The sequence below is a fragment of the Urtica dioica genome, chromosome 2, assembly GCF_054948205.1.
Source record: "Urtica dioica subsp. dioica isolate 48M chromosome 2, U.dioica_male_clone48M_v1_H2, whole genome shotgun sequence".
Classification (NCBI taxonomy): Eukaryota; Viridiplantae; Streptophyta; class Magnoliopsida; order Rosales; family Urticaceae; genus Urtica; species Urtica dioica.
Window position 1 is genome coordinate 55,077,821 of NC_142757.1, and position 13,857 is coordinate 55,091,677.

Here is a 13,857-nt window from a genome sequence, read left to right on the forward strand (position 1 = left end):
TATACTATGAAATTGGCAATACTGTAAAATTTATTATTTTAAAATTAAAAATACGGTCTTCTTATAATAATACAAGTATAGAAACCCATTAAATTTTTATTTTTATGTATATAAGCAAATTTAGGCCTTTGCTATAATTAGAATATTTTTTTTTCTACTTTTGCAACAACAAAAAATACTATATATTTAGTGAATTTTTGCGTTAAAATAACATATTTTCTATTACTATATACTATATTTAAAATTGAATCATTTATTTATTTTATTTTTAAGTGAAAACGAGAAAAGATATTAATATTTTTATGTTTTAAGGTAAAACATTTTTTTCCTACAATTAACGAATTTTCCTATTTTGGTAAAAAAAAATTATTATTATTATTATTATTTTGGAATCAATAATTGATTATGAGTTGGCGTTGTTTGGAACCATTTGTTGTGTGAATAAAAGATTGGTAACGCCATGCAATGAAACAAACAAAGAAAATAAGAGCAAGCATTATATCTTTTAGCAACATTCATATTGGTGTCTTTGGACATTACTAAATACTATGCGTTTGAGATATCTTTTTTCTTTACCTTCTTTGTTAATGAGGCGTCTCTTGAATAGGACATCTATTAAATGAATGGCCAAACGAATTAGCCATAACAAAAACAGCTGTCAAACTATTTTTTTTAATAAGAAATTATATTAATAGATATTTACTTGGATGAATATGACTATGACTATGTGTCTTCTTCACCCTCTTTTTCTTCTTACATGAATAATATTAATGTAATCAAGTGATAAAGGAAAGAGATAATAGTAACTTTTCTACATTTATTTTTCATTAATTGAATAATCTAATAGTTAGGTTTAATATCTAACTCTTGGGACCATTTTATCTTTTTAGAACCAAAAAAAAAAAAAAAAAACTAACTACCTAACGCTTACCAATGTTATTTACTTAAGATATAATGGCTCGCAATTGAAACATTTAAAGCTAATAAAAAAATTATAATTAAGGGTACGAAGTAGTTTTGAAGATACTCAATATCATTCATTCCATCAAACAACCAACCAAATAATGGTGAGAGTAGTGCGCTATACAAATGACTGTCGTTTTTACGAAACTATTACTAATGACATGTCGTTTGATTAGGGAACTTACAAATTGTTCCCGCACTTTATTTGGTAAGATGGAAAAGAGTGTGTAGAGAAATAATTGGAATGATTATAAGATGGAAAACTGCATATTAACTTGTTTGGTAGATATAACTCGTATCTACCAAACAATTTCTTTAAAAAAAAAAAAAAAAGTACAAACGTGTTCGGTAAGAGTTATAGCAAAGAAAAAAGCCTAGTATCGTAGAGCCCATTAAATCTCATATTGCAATATATAGATATGAAAATTTTAATGGAATTTTTGAGATATCAGATATAATAATAGTACAATTATTTTTTATCCATATTTTCAATATATAATATTAATAGTGTAATTGAGTTGAATAATATCATCCTATCACAATAAATAACTTCAAGAAAAATTAATGTAGTTTCCATTGTGCCTATTTTCTTTCCCTCAAAATTATGCCTCCTCTCTCTTTTCAATCCCTATCAAACACAGTGTTGGACTGTTAGGCTGTCAAGGGAAAGATCGAATATATTTATGAGACAATCTTATAATTTACTTGATTTACTGTGAGATTAAACATGAAGAGAGCATTCTACAAAGCTGTCGGGTATAAGATTCTGATCTCTATATTAAATCAGGAACGTGCCCAGATTTACTTTCATGAAATAAATAAATAAAAACAAAAAAACTTGCTGAAGAACTTAAGGCAGTGATTGACCATCGTTAATCAAGAACGTGCCTAGATTTACATTCCTCTTTTGAATCAGTGTATGTGCCTATATATTATGCACAAATCTGATTTTTTTTTTTTTTTTTTTAACACAAATAGACAAGAAGATCTTAAGATAAATACATATTGGCAGTAATATATCATTTTCACTGCACATTTTGAGAGTTAAATCTCAACTCATGATACATTTGAACCTACAAGAATTTTTGTTTGACCTTTACATATACGTTCACAAAATTATAAAACAAAATTAAATGACCTACTAGTAAAATTCATGAACATTCCAAGTTAATGCTACAAAAAGAGAAAAGAAAAAAAAAATAAATGCACAAAAGAGGACACTAGGGGATCATGATGATTATGATCACCACAAGGCTATTATGATGGTCTGTGATGACGACGAGGTGGCATATAGTCCTTCTCAATGCCCGCGGGGCCCGTGCGGGTCCCGGGGGCTATCGGGGCCCGAACATGTCCGACCATCGACACTTGCAACGCCTCTTCTTCGTAAGCCCTTCTTTCGCACTCGTCCATTCTCGACCTTTTCTTGACCCTCACGAACATCGCAACGAGCAAAAGGCCGATCAGGGACGCCCCGAGAGCCGCCCCAATTGTGCTCCCGATCGCCACCTTCCACGGCTTCTCCTCCTTTACCTCGTCCCCAGTCAGACGCGTCTGTCTGACTGGGGACGGGTCCTCCATCACCAGTCCGAAGTGCCCGTTCCTCCTGGCTGCACAGACGTGCGGCCTCGCCTGTCTGGCCAGAGTCACTTTCCCGTTGCTGTCGAAACTCGCGCACAACGGGCTACTTTTCGTTCCGTTAACCCTAGCCCTGGCCAGAACCCTAACCCTGTCTTTCTCGGTCGTGTTACTGAAGTCGATAGTGATGGGCTCGCCTTCTCGGGCCACGATTCCCACCTCGAAAGGCGCGCCTGAGTTGACATCGCTCCCCGCGTTGTAGGCCAGTAGCCCTACAACCGGGGACACGAGCTGGTACCCCGATAGGTCGTAGTTTTGGAAGTAGATCGACGACCAATTGTGTCCCAAGTTTTGTGTCACTATCATTACTCTCTCCACACAAGGGCTGACTTTGACGCCGATCCCGAGGTGAAACTCCTCGAACTTGGCTCCGTACCTCCTTAGGCTTCCGCACCGGAACCTCGCCGTTCTAACCTTAATGTCGGAGAAGTTCGAGGGTAGGTGTATGGAGTAAGGCAAGCCGGTTTCGAGGTTGGAGTTGAATGACTTGAATGTGAAGTCTCGGATGAGGAGGTCAAGAAGATGATATGGTTTGATGGCTTGAACTTGACTTTTAGTTGATGGCAATAATGCCCATGAAAGGAACACCAAAGTGAGAGAGAAAATAGATCCCATGTGTGAAGTACAAAGGTTTTAGTTTGTGTGACTAATTTGGTTCTTGGGAAAAATTCTGATCCAAATGGCAAAGAAGTTGCTAAGAGAATTTGGAGGAATGTTAGAGAGAAAGGAAGTGAAAGGAGAGAAGATGTTCTTCCTTTGTTTCTCATCATGCCGTGTCTTAGTGATGATATAAGATGGTTTGTTAGCTTTAACATAAAGTGTCAAAGCTCTTTTTCTTATTGTAAAGTTCGGCTAAAAGGGAGAAGAAAAAAAACCATCTTTGATCAAGTGAAGTTTGGAGAAAGGTATAAAGAAAGAGAAAATTGTTCTTCCTTCTTTGCTTTAGAAACCAGGATAGATATATATGTCAACCAAGAAAAAATAAATTAAATTATTAAATGTGCAAAAAAAATAAAATTGCATGAGAGAAAAATATAGGGAGGGTTGGATGAAATGATTTTGGAGCGTGGGCTATGATGGCACTTGATGGCTATGGAACGTAAAGAAGGGCTTGGCGTGCTTGAGTTTTTTAAATGATTTTTTTTTTCTAATTAAAAAAAAAAAAAAATTGCTTGCAAGGCTTGCTCTTTGGTGACTCTATGCTCTTGATTATGTCGTGAAAACGTGTTTCCCACTTGGAAGGCTTTGTGGATCTCATGTAAACAAGCATGCTATGAAATCTCTTCGTTTTTCCTTCATGGGCCCCAAAGTATCTTATGATATCCTGAGTTATGCTCGAAATGATGTGCTTTTTTTTTTGCTAGAAAATATATTACGCCAATGGTGATGATATTGTAATTAAGTCAATACTAGAGTAATATTTTACTTCCTTGAGTTATTTATGCACTCATCGAACCCACGACTTTAACTTTGAAGGTGGTATGAAATTACCAACTAGATTATACAACTAACATTTTAAAATCTTTAACAATTGCGAGAGAGAAGTAATAAATACTTTATTTTGCATATTATTACCAATTTATTCGGAGAAAATGAATTATCCTATACATTTTTTTTTGGGGAGTGATCGGCAAAAGAAGACACAAAAGTCGAAGGTAACATTTTTATTCAAAAGAAGGGTAAAAAAAAATGGAGAACCAAAGATACTCATATAATACAAGGTGTACCAAAAATACATATAGTAGAAAGTTTTTTGCACTACAAACCAACAAAGCCAAAATAACACATAGAATAGGCTTTTGTTACACAAAGTAGCGATAATGTCTATCATCTCATCAACGGAAGTTGACTTTGGACTTGTAGGTCAACCCGACACGCCAATTGGAGGGCGCTACATTGTTGGCGACGATGGTCTGCTTGGTGGTGTAAGAGGTGACTCGAAAGGATAGAGATTGACCGCCGAGCGTGGCAAAGGCTTGATAAGACGCGCCCCAATTGTGGCTCATGCTTAGCCACTTGGTTTTACTTCCCTTCACGGACATACTCGAAACGTCACCGCCGCCCCCAACGTTCATCACGTACACCAACAGCCAATACCCATTGCCTTGGAAGCTAAATCTCAATCCTCCACTTCTCACGCACGGCACTCTACAAAAACGCATTATTTCAAACGAATTAATTAGGGTTATACTTCTTCGTCTATAGATGATTTAAGTGTGAAACATTTCTACGATTTGCATCGACCATTTTGTCTAGTGAAGAGTTTCCCGCATAAGTATGCTAGAAAAATATATTTTATAGGGGAGATATATAAAATATATATACATACATAGATATAGGATGAGATGTATCAATACTTTTTTTTTTTACTTGCATTAGGATTTTATTTTTTCATGTATTTGATTATAGTGCGACAAATTTATATAATTTGTTACAAAATTTATATAATTTGTTACAAATTATTTCTCGTGTCGGTTAAAATAAAGATTAGAAATGTCATGTAAGAATTTTTTTTTTTTTTTTATATGTAGTAAGTTGTGATTTAAAAAAAAAAAAAAAAAAAACTAGATTGAATTGTATGAACATGCTTGTCTTACCGGCGGTATTGGACGGGAACAATACCGGCCCTCCAATAGGCGATTTTCATGAAAGCAGGTTTAGACATGTCGAAGTGGACGCGAGGCGGGTTGCACCAACCTCCGGCGTTTGAGTCCTTTGACCAATTAGGAGGACAAATGTTGGTAGCGGTCACCGTGGTGAATCCGGCGTAACAATCTTTGGGATTTTTAACGCATTTTATTTGGAAGCATTGGCCGCACGAATATCCATCGTTGAATAATGTCGTGCTCAAAGCAGCCGTGTCGGTCCCATAACCGTTGTTAAACAAGTTACCGTACCCACAAGCTCCTCCTACAAATATCCGTTAATTCCATGAATATTAATTTTTTGACGAATACTAATTATATCTTAATAAAATCCATAAATATTAATTTGTACTCATTGCACTAAGCCCTTTGATATGACAAAACAAAATTTGTGTATTTCGATAAAATGCATACCCATAGTTTCTCTAGCAGTCTCGTCCCCGTAAAACGTTGCATGAGCAGACTTCCAAACGCTTGGCTTATAGTAGACTACCGAATTATAACCGGCCGCGCTTGCTCCGGATAAAATAGATGCCATAAATAAGATGCTAATTAAGCCGCGAAGATTAGAAAAATAAGCCATTTTGGTTAGTGTTGTTTTGAGCTATTCCTCTATGAATCGCAAACTATTTCTATGCTGCCTTTTTGTGTCCTTTCATTCCCAAACTACAATGCTCTCATTGGAAATTAATATGTGATATATATGCCTTATATATAATTGTCAAAATGCTTATTTTCTTCTAATGACGAAAAAATATTGTATTAAAATTCCATCGTGACCGTCACTAATATAAATGTCCTATTGTCCTTTTTAGTCAAATGGGAAATTTGTAGTATTTAATAAAAGAGTTTCGAAGTCCGTTGTATTGACCTATTTTGTATCTCCATTAGGTGTATGTTAGATGATTATAATACCTTGGAAACTCTAATAATAAAATCATAGCGGTTCATTCGCATGGATGTAGCTTTTAATAATGGACGTGCAAGCAAGTTTTGTTATGCCTTTGTGCTTCTAAAGTGGTCGGTAATGACTTCATTATCTAATATTTAAACCTTTATCAATAAAAGAAAAACAAAATAAATATATCACCAAAAATGTTAACATGTCTCAAACCCTTAAAAAGATAACATAATGTTCAGTTTAGTCATATATCCGGATAATTGTTTTCCATATATCTCATGCATTTTGTCTTACTTTGTTATTCTTCATCATCTCTATATTTCTTCTATTTATTTTATTGTCTCCTTTATTTTGTACCTAAATAAAATCTTGTTTATTATCATTTTCCATAATATAGAATAATATTTGACTTTTGTAACATTGTCTAGCTAATCATAAGGTCAAAATTTTCTAGCCTCTTTAAACTTGATATTCCCAAGTATATATTTGTTTTGGAGAAGAGAAAAATGTTACTATCCTTGATATTAAGTATTGCCAACATATAGTGTTAAGAAGTTTGATTAGAGCTGTTTATTGAATTGAATCTAGTAGTGTGACGAATGAAGTTACTTGTTATTACTTCATTTTTCTTTTTCTAATAAAAAATGTATAGTAAAATAAGGCAATGTATCAAAGAAAAAATGAGTTACAAATTTCATATGATGCTCAATTTCAGGTCAATGGTGATTTGACACAAAAATCTTGATCAATACCAAACATAAATAATATCGAATATGGCTATAGGACAACTTGCATTAGGGAAAATTCAAGACCACACAAGACCTCCAATGATAGATTTTATGAACCATGCTCATCAAGGAATCGGTTCTTTTAGCTCGCCCTCCTCGTCCTCAAAGAACAAGTCTTTCATGTGTATAAGAAAAAGAGCAACGAAGTAATGAGGCACCAAAGTTTGATCTATTGGTGGCAACTCGAAGTCAATGTGCGGTCTTGGTCTCTAAAGTTTGTCTTTAGAATAGAGAACTTGGCTGAATATTGCTTTTGAGGTCCTCCTCTTGATAGAGGAGCACGTACATGATCACAGAAGCCAGGACGAGATATAGTGTAGCCAACTTTTGTTTCGAGGTCATGATCTAAGAATTAGCCATCTTTGATCGTCGGTTAGTGCTTGGGTTGTCAAAGTGACCGGTGCAGTTAGTTCCCAAAAATCCCTTGAATTTCATGGTGGCTCTTTGCTCATTTCGATTGTGTTTTTTTTAAATGGGGAAACCATGCCTTACTTAGTACCTTAAAGTTGAAACTCATAAAAGGTCTTATATCTTATGAAAAATTAAGCAATCTTTAAGATAATTTGAAGGTGCATGATCCCTTTTTTCAATGTTCATTCAAAGAATATCGACTTTTAAAAACTTTCACAAATAGCGAGTTTAATTCCGTGTTTTAATGAAACTATAAACTTTGGAAAAGAAAATACAAAAAAAATCAAGAACTCCAAAAACTATACACAGCCGGCATATATGAGATTAAAATAGTTTATTGTTATTTATGTAATACGTTTTGAAACATTGTATATATCGGGTAATTTATTCAAAGGTAATTTGACTGGGCCGTAAAAAGTACGATAAGATGAGATTAGGCCCAAATTGTTGAGATTGGCGGGTTTCGCATCCAAAACCTCAAATCAGAACAGAACCAAATGACAAAAACGACAACACACAAAAGGCAACGAGAAAAACCCTAACAATGGAGAAGCGACTCGGCAGAGACCAAAAACCGATCGGAGGTCATGGACCGCCGGTCACCGGCGCCGGCGGAGGACGACCTGGACCACCGCCGCCTCATCAGCGACCTCCACAGCAGCCGATTCCTCGTTCCCGCCCCGAACCCGTCGACCGCGAAAAGGTACTTTCCGAGATCATAAAACAATCCATAATTACAGACATTCTCTTCTATTATCGCTGATTAAATCACTGTGATTTCGACGCAGACATGTCCGTTGTTGCTCAGGGTTTTCACCAAGGTAATGCTCATCTAGCTTGGTTTCAATTTCGTGCTCCGGTGAAGTGATCGGAGGTCACTGGTAAAGAGGTCACATTGTGCAATCTGGTGTACTTTTTTAACATTGAAGAAACAGTCTTTACGTTAAAGTTTCTGAATTTTGTCATTGGGCTTAAAATCTGTGAAATTAGCTAACCTTGTTTGATTTTAGACATTTATTAGTACTCAATAGTGGTAGCCTTTTTGTTTGAAATAGTTACGATAAACACGAATCGGCCGCGATTATAGGGATTTTTTTTTTGAGGATTCGATGTTATTAATGAATCGAAATATTTTCTGAGCTCCAACGCTGAATCTATTTTACTTTTATTCTGCCGAATTTCACATTCAGCTTGGAAGCCACCACACCGAAGAGGACTTTGCAGTGAGAGGCAAAGAGCCAAAAGACGAGGTTCAAATATATACATGGAAAGACGCGACTCTTCGCGAGCTAACTGATCTTGTACGCGCCCGATTATGGACCACCATATTTTGAATTCGTTAGTTTAATTTAAATTAATATTTTTTTGGGGGGGTCGAAGTTAGTGACGATGTATATGATTTTCGATAAATTTCAGGTGAAAGAGGTCGCTCCTGAAGCAAGGAGAAGAAACGCGAAGCTCTCCTTTGCTTTCGTGTACCCCGATAAGCGCGGCCGATTCGTGTTGAAGCAGGTAAAAAAAAAATGTGCATACATATTGAAGTAAGAGAATTGCTGTTATAATTTATAATTTTTTTTTACGAAGAGTGTGGTTTTTATGTGTTTTCCGTTTTAGGTTGGTTTGACACAGTCCTTTGGAAATGGAAGAAGGCCAGACGAGAGCAAGGCTTTGGGGGACCTTGACTTTCAGGTACCCGAAAAAACACATTTGGGTTGACTTATTTAATATTTATTGGTTTGAGCAAGATAGGACTTATTTGGAATAGATTTGGTGAAGATTTCATGGCAAAATGTTAATGTCGAGTCACACCAGAGAGGCTCTCGGTTCTCACTCACGGGCTTTTGTTTCGATGAATTGCAGATTGGGGATTACTTGGACGTGGCTATTATGTGAAGTGAAAGGGTTTTTACTTGTTTTATTTGTTGATCTTTTGCTTTGATCATCTTTGTTCTTACATTGGATTTGAAGGGCTTTTAAGGTTATTACTATCAAGAATTTGAGGATCGCCAGTGTATATATAGCCTGTATTTTCTTTGTTTTATTTATGGTGTTGAAACATTATGACCAACGTGCTAGTGCTTTTGGGGTTTTTTTTTTGTGTTTTTTTTACGTGCCCATGAAAAACTTAGTTTAATCACTGAAAAAAGAAATTTGAGTTCTTGGCTATTCTTCTGATCTTTATTGCTCTTGAAAGGTCTGATCTGAAGAGATGTTTTACAATGCACAGCTTAAAACAGCAACGAAAAGGGGTTTACAATCCAAGAAAATAGAATGAAAATATAGAGCTATTTTTTTTTTACATGTGAAGTTACTATAAGGTTTTAAAATCTCTTTCATTGACAAAGCCTGCTTAGTTACGTTTTTACAATATTCACATAAAAATAAGCTTCTAGACATCACACTAAAACCCTAAAAGGGTTAATAGACAAAATATAAAATAGAGGCTTCTGTGACATCTTAGGCTCCCACAAATAACTAACTCCATTCAGTGAAGCATCTTTGGAAGATCCTGTATTTTTTTCAGCACAAAACATATATGACCATTAAATCAAAATGTAAACAAAAAAAAAATGTTATACCTTCCTAGCAAATGTACCTGAAAGAAATATCAAGCACTGCTTCCTTCTGGCAATGTGATCAGGCGGGATTTCGAGTCGAACACCATCTCAGTCGCGCAGCTGAACCCAAACCATAAAAAAAAAAAATAATAAAAATAAAAAAAAAATAAAAAAAAATAAAAAAAAAAATTGGTTAGATTGGAAGCATGAAAAAAAAAAAAAAAACGTAAGAGAGTACTTACTTTGTGCATTTTACAGTGTTGGCAGTTCCGCCACTGGCAATCGACAAAATGGTTCCGAAGAACGACGTGTTCTCGGTTCCGCAGTTGGGACAAGGACCCTATAGAAATCAAAGCCGATAAAACGTCACAAAAATGTCATTTCCGTGTTTCAATTTTTTTTATTTTTTGTTACCTTTAGGATCAAGAAGTCTTTCACGATCGCATTAGTGAGCGTTGAAGCTAAATAGACAATCAAAGGCAAGGCCGCGAACCACGTGAAGATGAAGCTGAACGGCTCGGGAAGCTGAGACGCGACGAAATTCGATTTTTTTTTTTTTTTTTTTTCATATTTAGTGTTCCTCCCAGATTTTCAAAACAATATTATGAGAAGTAATTACCTCGAGAAGATAAGTGATTTCGAATCCGGTAATGTCATCGAGAAAAAAGAACCTATGATTAGAGCATGACTTGATTACTTGGTGAACGCTCTAATGTGATTTAATTAAATTAAGCTAAACTAAATTTCACACTTACAATCCAAGTGCAATTACAGTGGCTGGAACATTCAGTAGGAACATCTTTAGATAGTCAACAGACAAGTCACTGTAAACCTAAAAAAAAAAATTAGAAGAAGAAGATTAAAGGAAAATAAGTCTCAAATATAAATGCCGAGCAAAGCAAAGTTTTTTTTTTTGTTCACTCACTTTTCTACTTCGGAGACTGCATCGAGGACCTTCGACCACGATTTCACTGCCTTGAGTCTAAACACAGAAACATAATGAACAAAACAAAACTTATAAAAAATCAAATGGCGAATTTCGCTAGTATATCGGTTTTCTAAATGTTAATTCCAAAAAAAAAATGTAAACATTAAGAGCTGTATATAATTTGAATTATTGAAGACAATCGGACCATTATGGGGATTAAAAAGATTGATGAGTATTTTTAGAATAAATTTTGAAAAATTGATATGCCAAGATAACTTCTTTAAAATCATATCATAAATTACACATTCGAATCAAATTAAGTCGTTTTTACCTTTAGTCTTATTTTTAGATCGTCATACTCTTTATCGTTCATGATCGGCTTTCCCGATACGTAAGCCATAGAAGCTTCTAGAAACCTCTGCTCGTCCCCGCCTGCATTTCCAAATAAAACACTATTAAACTCTAAGATTTAACTTGTAGAACAAAATAATTAATTAATAGAAAATAAATCAAACATACTTAGCATGACAACACTACTTCCTTCCCACATCAGCTCTTCTTTCAGGTTGTCAAATTCCTCATTTGACATAGTTGCTTTTCCCTCATAATAGAATGACTACAATACAAGGATGAAAATTTATTAGCGTTTTGCACTAAGAAACTATGAAGAGAAATTTTATTTTCTAAGCATAATAAGTGCTCTAATTTGAGCTCTATGTCAATAGTACTGTCAAAAATCCAAATCAAACACCCTTAATTAAACTCTATTTGGTCAAATTTTTAGAATTTATGCCTCTACTTACATAGAAACATAATTCGATACACTACCACGCATAGAAAATGAAATCTCCCTAAATAAATGAACACATTCAAATTTCATTTTTACTTGCAGGGCTAGAAGAAATTCTTGCTCGAGTTCGCCGATCGATTTCTTTTTCTTGTTGTCTATGCTGCAATATTGCAAGACATTGCTATCGACAACCTCGTTATTTTCTACATTCCCTGAACAAGAAGAAGAGCATTAAATAAAAAAATGGCATCAAACTCATAATTAATCAATAATAGAGTCCAAGCATTGAAAAATCCAAATTTAAAAAAGAAAAAGATTGTGATAAGAACCTTCTTGATCAGCCGTGGCTTTGAGAGCCGAGAGATTGCGTCGAATGGACGATATTTGCCGAGCATTGAGACGAACTGAGTGAAGCCTTTGTGAGGAAGAAGAAGAAGAAAGAGGACTAAATGGTCTTTGAATTAAGGCAGTGAAAGGTCTTCTTGGAGATGTCAAAGTGAAGGCCAATTTGCTTGCCATTAGAGTGAGCTTCAAAGAGAGAGGTTTTATTGACTAATTGGCAATAACTGATCAAGAGAAGCTAAATCAGTTAATTTTTGTGTTTTATGTTTTATGTTTGGAGGGAAAGAGAGAGAGAGAGAGAGAGAGAGAGAGAGAGAGAGAGAGAGAAAGAGATCAGAGATAAGGCAAATTGGGAATGTGTGGAGGGAAATGCAACGGCCATTTTCGTCCTCTACTTTCTAAATATCAAATACTTCACAAATGTCTTTGTGTCATCACCAAAATTTGCCACGTCAGCATATTGGTCGTCTTCATAAGAGTCCCACGATTCTTTTTCACATGGAACACATTATATATTTTCACCATATATAAAGTGGTAACACTCTTTAGTCACGTAATTAGTATTGGTCTTCATCGATTGTGGGGTCAACTAATTTTTTTTTTTTTATATATATATTTATGTATTTATTTTGGGGAGGCAATCAAGTCTAGGATATCTAGGATTTCGAGTACAAACTCACACAAATTAGAAAGAATGAAGAATAATCGAATAATAATTTGAATGGTAAAAACAGTATTGGATCCGGTTTCACTTAATGCTAGTTTTGTTGATAGATTTAGCTTTGCTAAGCCTAGAGGTGACAAGGACGAAATCGGCGAGGCTGAACCCAATTTACTTAGGGGTGTCGTAAAACAGACCTGAAGAGTCTGGAATTTAGAAAGCAACATGTTTCTACTTCTAATCATGAAACTCTCTCGAGGTTTAATAATAAATTGTACAAAATTTTGGCTTAGTATAAATTATGAAAGAAGGGATCGAATGAAAAACTGATGGAGGAAGAGTCCAACAAGAAGAAGAATAGAAAGAAAAAAAATAAATAAAAGAAAGAGAGGAATAATATTGGGAAGGATACTTGCATTTTTAGTTTTAAGTAAAACTAGTTAGTGATATTCATGATTTAATGACAACCTTGTCATTAAATCTAATGTTTAGCTCTTGGATTTATGCGAATGTTGAAGTATTTTTTTTGCAACATATGTTGATACCATATTCTACTACCTTAAAAAGAAACGGAGGTGCGGTGAGTTAACATAGTGATTCACCATAATGACCACCTTCTTTACGAAATATGTCAAAACGTTCTATAAAGCTTGCAAGCAAAGATCGGATTCAAATCTGTTTGATTAGATCACACACACATGAATTTATAGCGGAGAGGAACACAATTGGACTTGTGGGAATGTGTGGACATGTGTATTTATATTCCCGTGTGTCTGGGAGATATCTCGTTCGATTCTCCTAGTGATTACTCTTCGGTTACGCACCATAACGGTGTTTGACTCCATCAGCTCCACTAAAAAGGCATCAAAATTAAGTGAAAGAATACGTGCGCAACCTTGACTAGTTCATCCATGTACAATACAACCAAGATTCATTATAATGAAAACTATGCAAAATTATTCGAGTATTAAATCCTATTTAATGACAAAACTTTTTATTGAATCATGTTTTTAATGACACATATTTTGTCGTTAATTCTTGTATTTCAAATATAAACCAAACCACGCGGTTAATAACGGTAATTTCATTATTGATATCAATAGTGGTATCCTTATTTTAATCATTGCGTTGCTCGTGACTTTCATAGATAAACCAGTCAAATTAATATTCAAGAAAGCTAATTAAGGACACATTTTGTGATTAAGGGGTTCCTTAATATTTCATTCATCGGC

The 13,857-nt window shown here is 34.9% G+C and overlaps 4 protein-coding genes across 4 annotated transcripts; 1 reads left to right on the plus strand and 3 right to left on the minus strand.

Annotated features, from left to right (window-relative positions):
* Positions 1-1,936: 1,936 nt before the first annotated feature.
* Positions 1,937-3,612, minus strand: LOC149405831 (uncharacterized). The gene has a single exon (XM_089629941.1). The coding sequence runs from the start codon at positions 3,214-3,216 to the stop codon at positions 2,221-2,223; it is 996 nt and encodes a 331-aa protein (XP_089486067.1). The 5' UTR covers positions 3,217-3,612; the 3' UTR covers positions 1,937-2,220.
* A 578-nt stretch (positions 3,613-4,190) lies between these two features.
* On the minus strand, positions 4,191-5,911 carry LOC149405832 (expansin-A7-like). The gene is made up of 3 exons (XM_089629964.1): positions 5,661-5,911; positions 5,199-5,511; positions 4,191-4,749 (listed from the first exon to the last, which is right to left on the minus strand). Exons 1-3 carry the CDS (start codon positions 5,827-5,829, stop codon positions 4,437-4,439), a joined length of 795 nt encoding a protein of 264 aa, XP_089486090.1. The 5' UTR covers positions 5,830-5,911; the 3' UTR covers positions 4,191-4,436.
* Positions 5,912-7,819: 1,908 nt separating this feature from the next.
* SAP18 (SIN3 associated polypeptide P18) lies at positions 7,820-9,446 on the plus strand. Its single transcript, XM_089629988.1, has 6 exons — positions 7,820-8,049; positions 8,135-8,167; positions 8,537-8,647; positions 8,763-8,858; positions 8,961-9,035; positions 9,207-9,446. The coding sequence occupies exons 1-6, from the start codon at positions 7,891-7,893 to the stop codon at positions 9,237-9,239; spliced, it is 507 nt and encodes a 168-aa protein (XP_089486114.1). The 5' UTR covers positions 7,820-7,890; the 3' UTR covers positions 9,240-9,446.
* A 216-nt stretch (positions 9,447-9,662) lies between these two features.
* Positions 9,663-12,250, minus strand: PGRL1B (PGR5-like B). Its single transcript, XM_089629974.1, has 11 exons — positions 11,952-12,250; positions 11,719-11,834; positions 11,352-11,448; positions 11,164-11,264; positions 10,830-10,886; positions 10,660-10,736; positions 10,524-10,575; positions 10,319-10,429; positions 10,147-10,244; positions 9,943-10,024; positions 9,663-9,855 (listed from the first exon to the last, which is right to left on the minus strand). Exons 1-10 carry the CDS (start codon positions 12,139-12,141, stop codon positions 9,955-9,957), a joined length of 969 nt encoding a protein of 322 aa, XP_089486100.1. The 5' UTR covers positions 12,142-12,250; the 3' UTR covers positions 9,663-9,855; positions 9,943-9,954.
* Positions 12,251-13,857: the final 1,607 nt, after the last annotated feature.

Excerpts from the sequence above, each read along its gene's own strand:
- LOC149405831 (XM_089629941.1), bottom strand. The coding sequence starts at position 3,216 with ATGGGATCTATTTTCTCTCTCACTTTGGTGTTCCTTTCATGGGCATTA.
- LOC149405832 (XM_089629964.1), bottom strand. The coding sequence starts at position 5,829 with ATGGCTTATTTTTCTAATCTTCGCGGCTTAATTAGCATCTTATTTATG. Across the intron at positions 5,512-5,660 it reads GACTGCTAGAGAAACTATGG|GAGGAGCTTGTGGGTACGGT; the intron begins GTATGCATTTTA and ends GGATATTTGTAG. Across the intron at positions 4,750-5,198 it reads GTTCCCGTCCAATACCGCCG|AGTGCCGTGCGTGAGAAGTG; the intron begins GTAAGACAAGCA and ends GCGTTTTTGTAG.
- SAP18 (XM_089629988.1), top strand. The coding sequence starts at position 7,891 with ATGGAGAAGCGACTCGGCAGAGACCAAAAACCGATCGGAGGTCATGGA. Across the intron at positions 8,648-8,762 it reads TTCGCGAGCTAACTGATCTT|GTGAAAGAGGTCGCTCCTGA; the intron begins GTACGCGCCCGA and ends GATAAATTTCAG. Across the intron at positions 9,036-9,206 it reads TGGGGGACCTTGACTTTCAG|ATTGGGGATTACTTGGACGT; the intron begins GTACCCGAAAAA and ends GATGAATTGCAG.
- PGRL1B (XM_089629974.1), bottom strand. The coding sequence starts at position 12,141 with ATGGCAAGCAAATTGGCCTTCACTTTGACATCTCCAAGAAGACCTTTC. Across the intron at positions 11,449-11,718 it reads AATTTCTTCTAGCCCTGCAA|TCATTCTATTATGAGGGAAA; the intron begins GTAAAAATGAAA and ends CTTGTATTGTAG. Across the intron at positions 10,025-10,146 it reads AACACTGTAAAATGCACAAA|CTGCGCGACTGAGATGGTGT; the intron begins GTAAGTACTCTC and ends GTTTGGGTTCAG.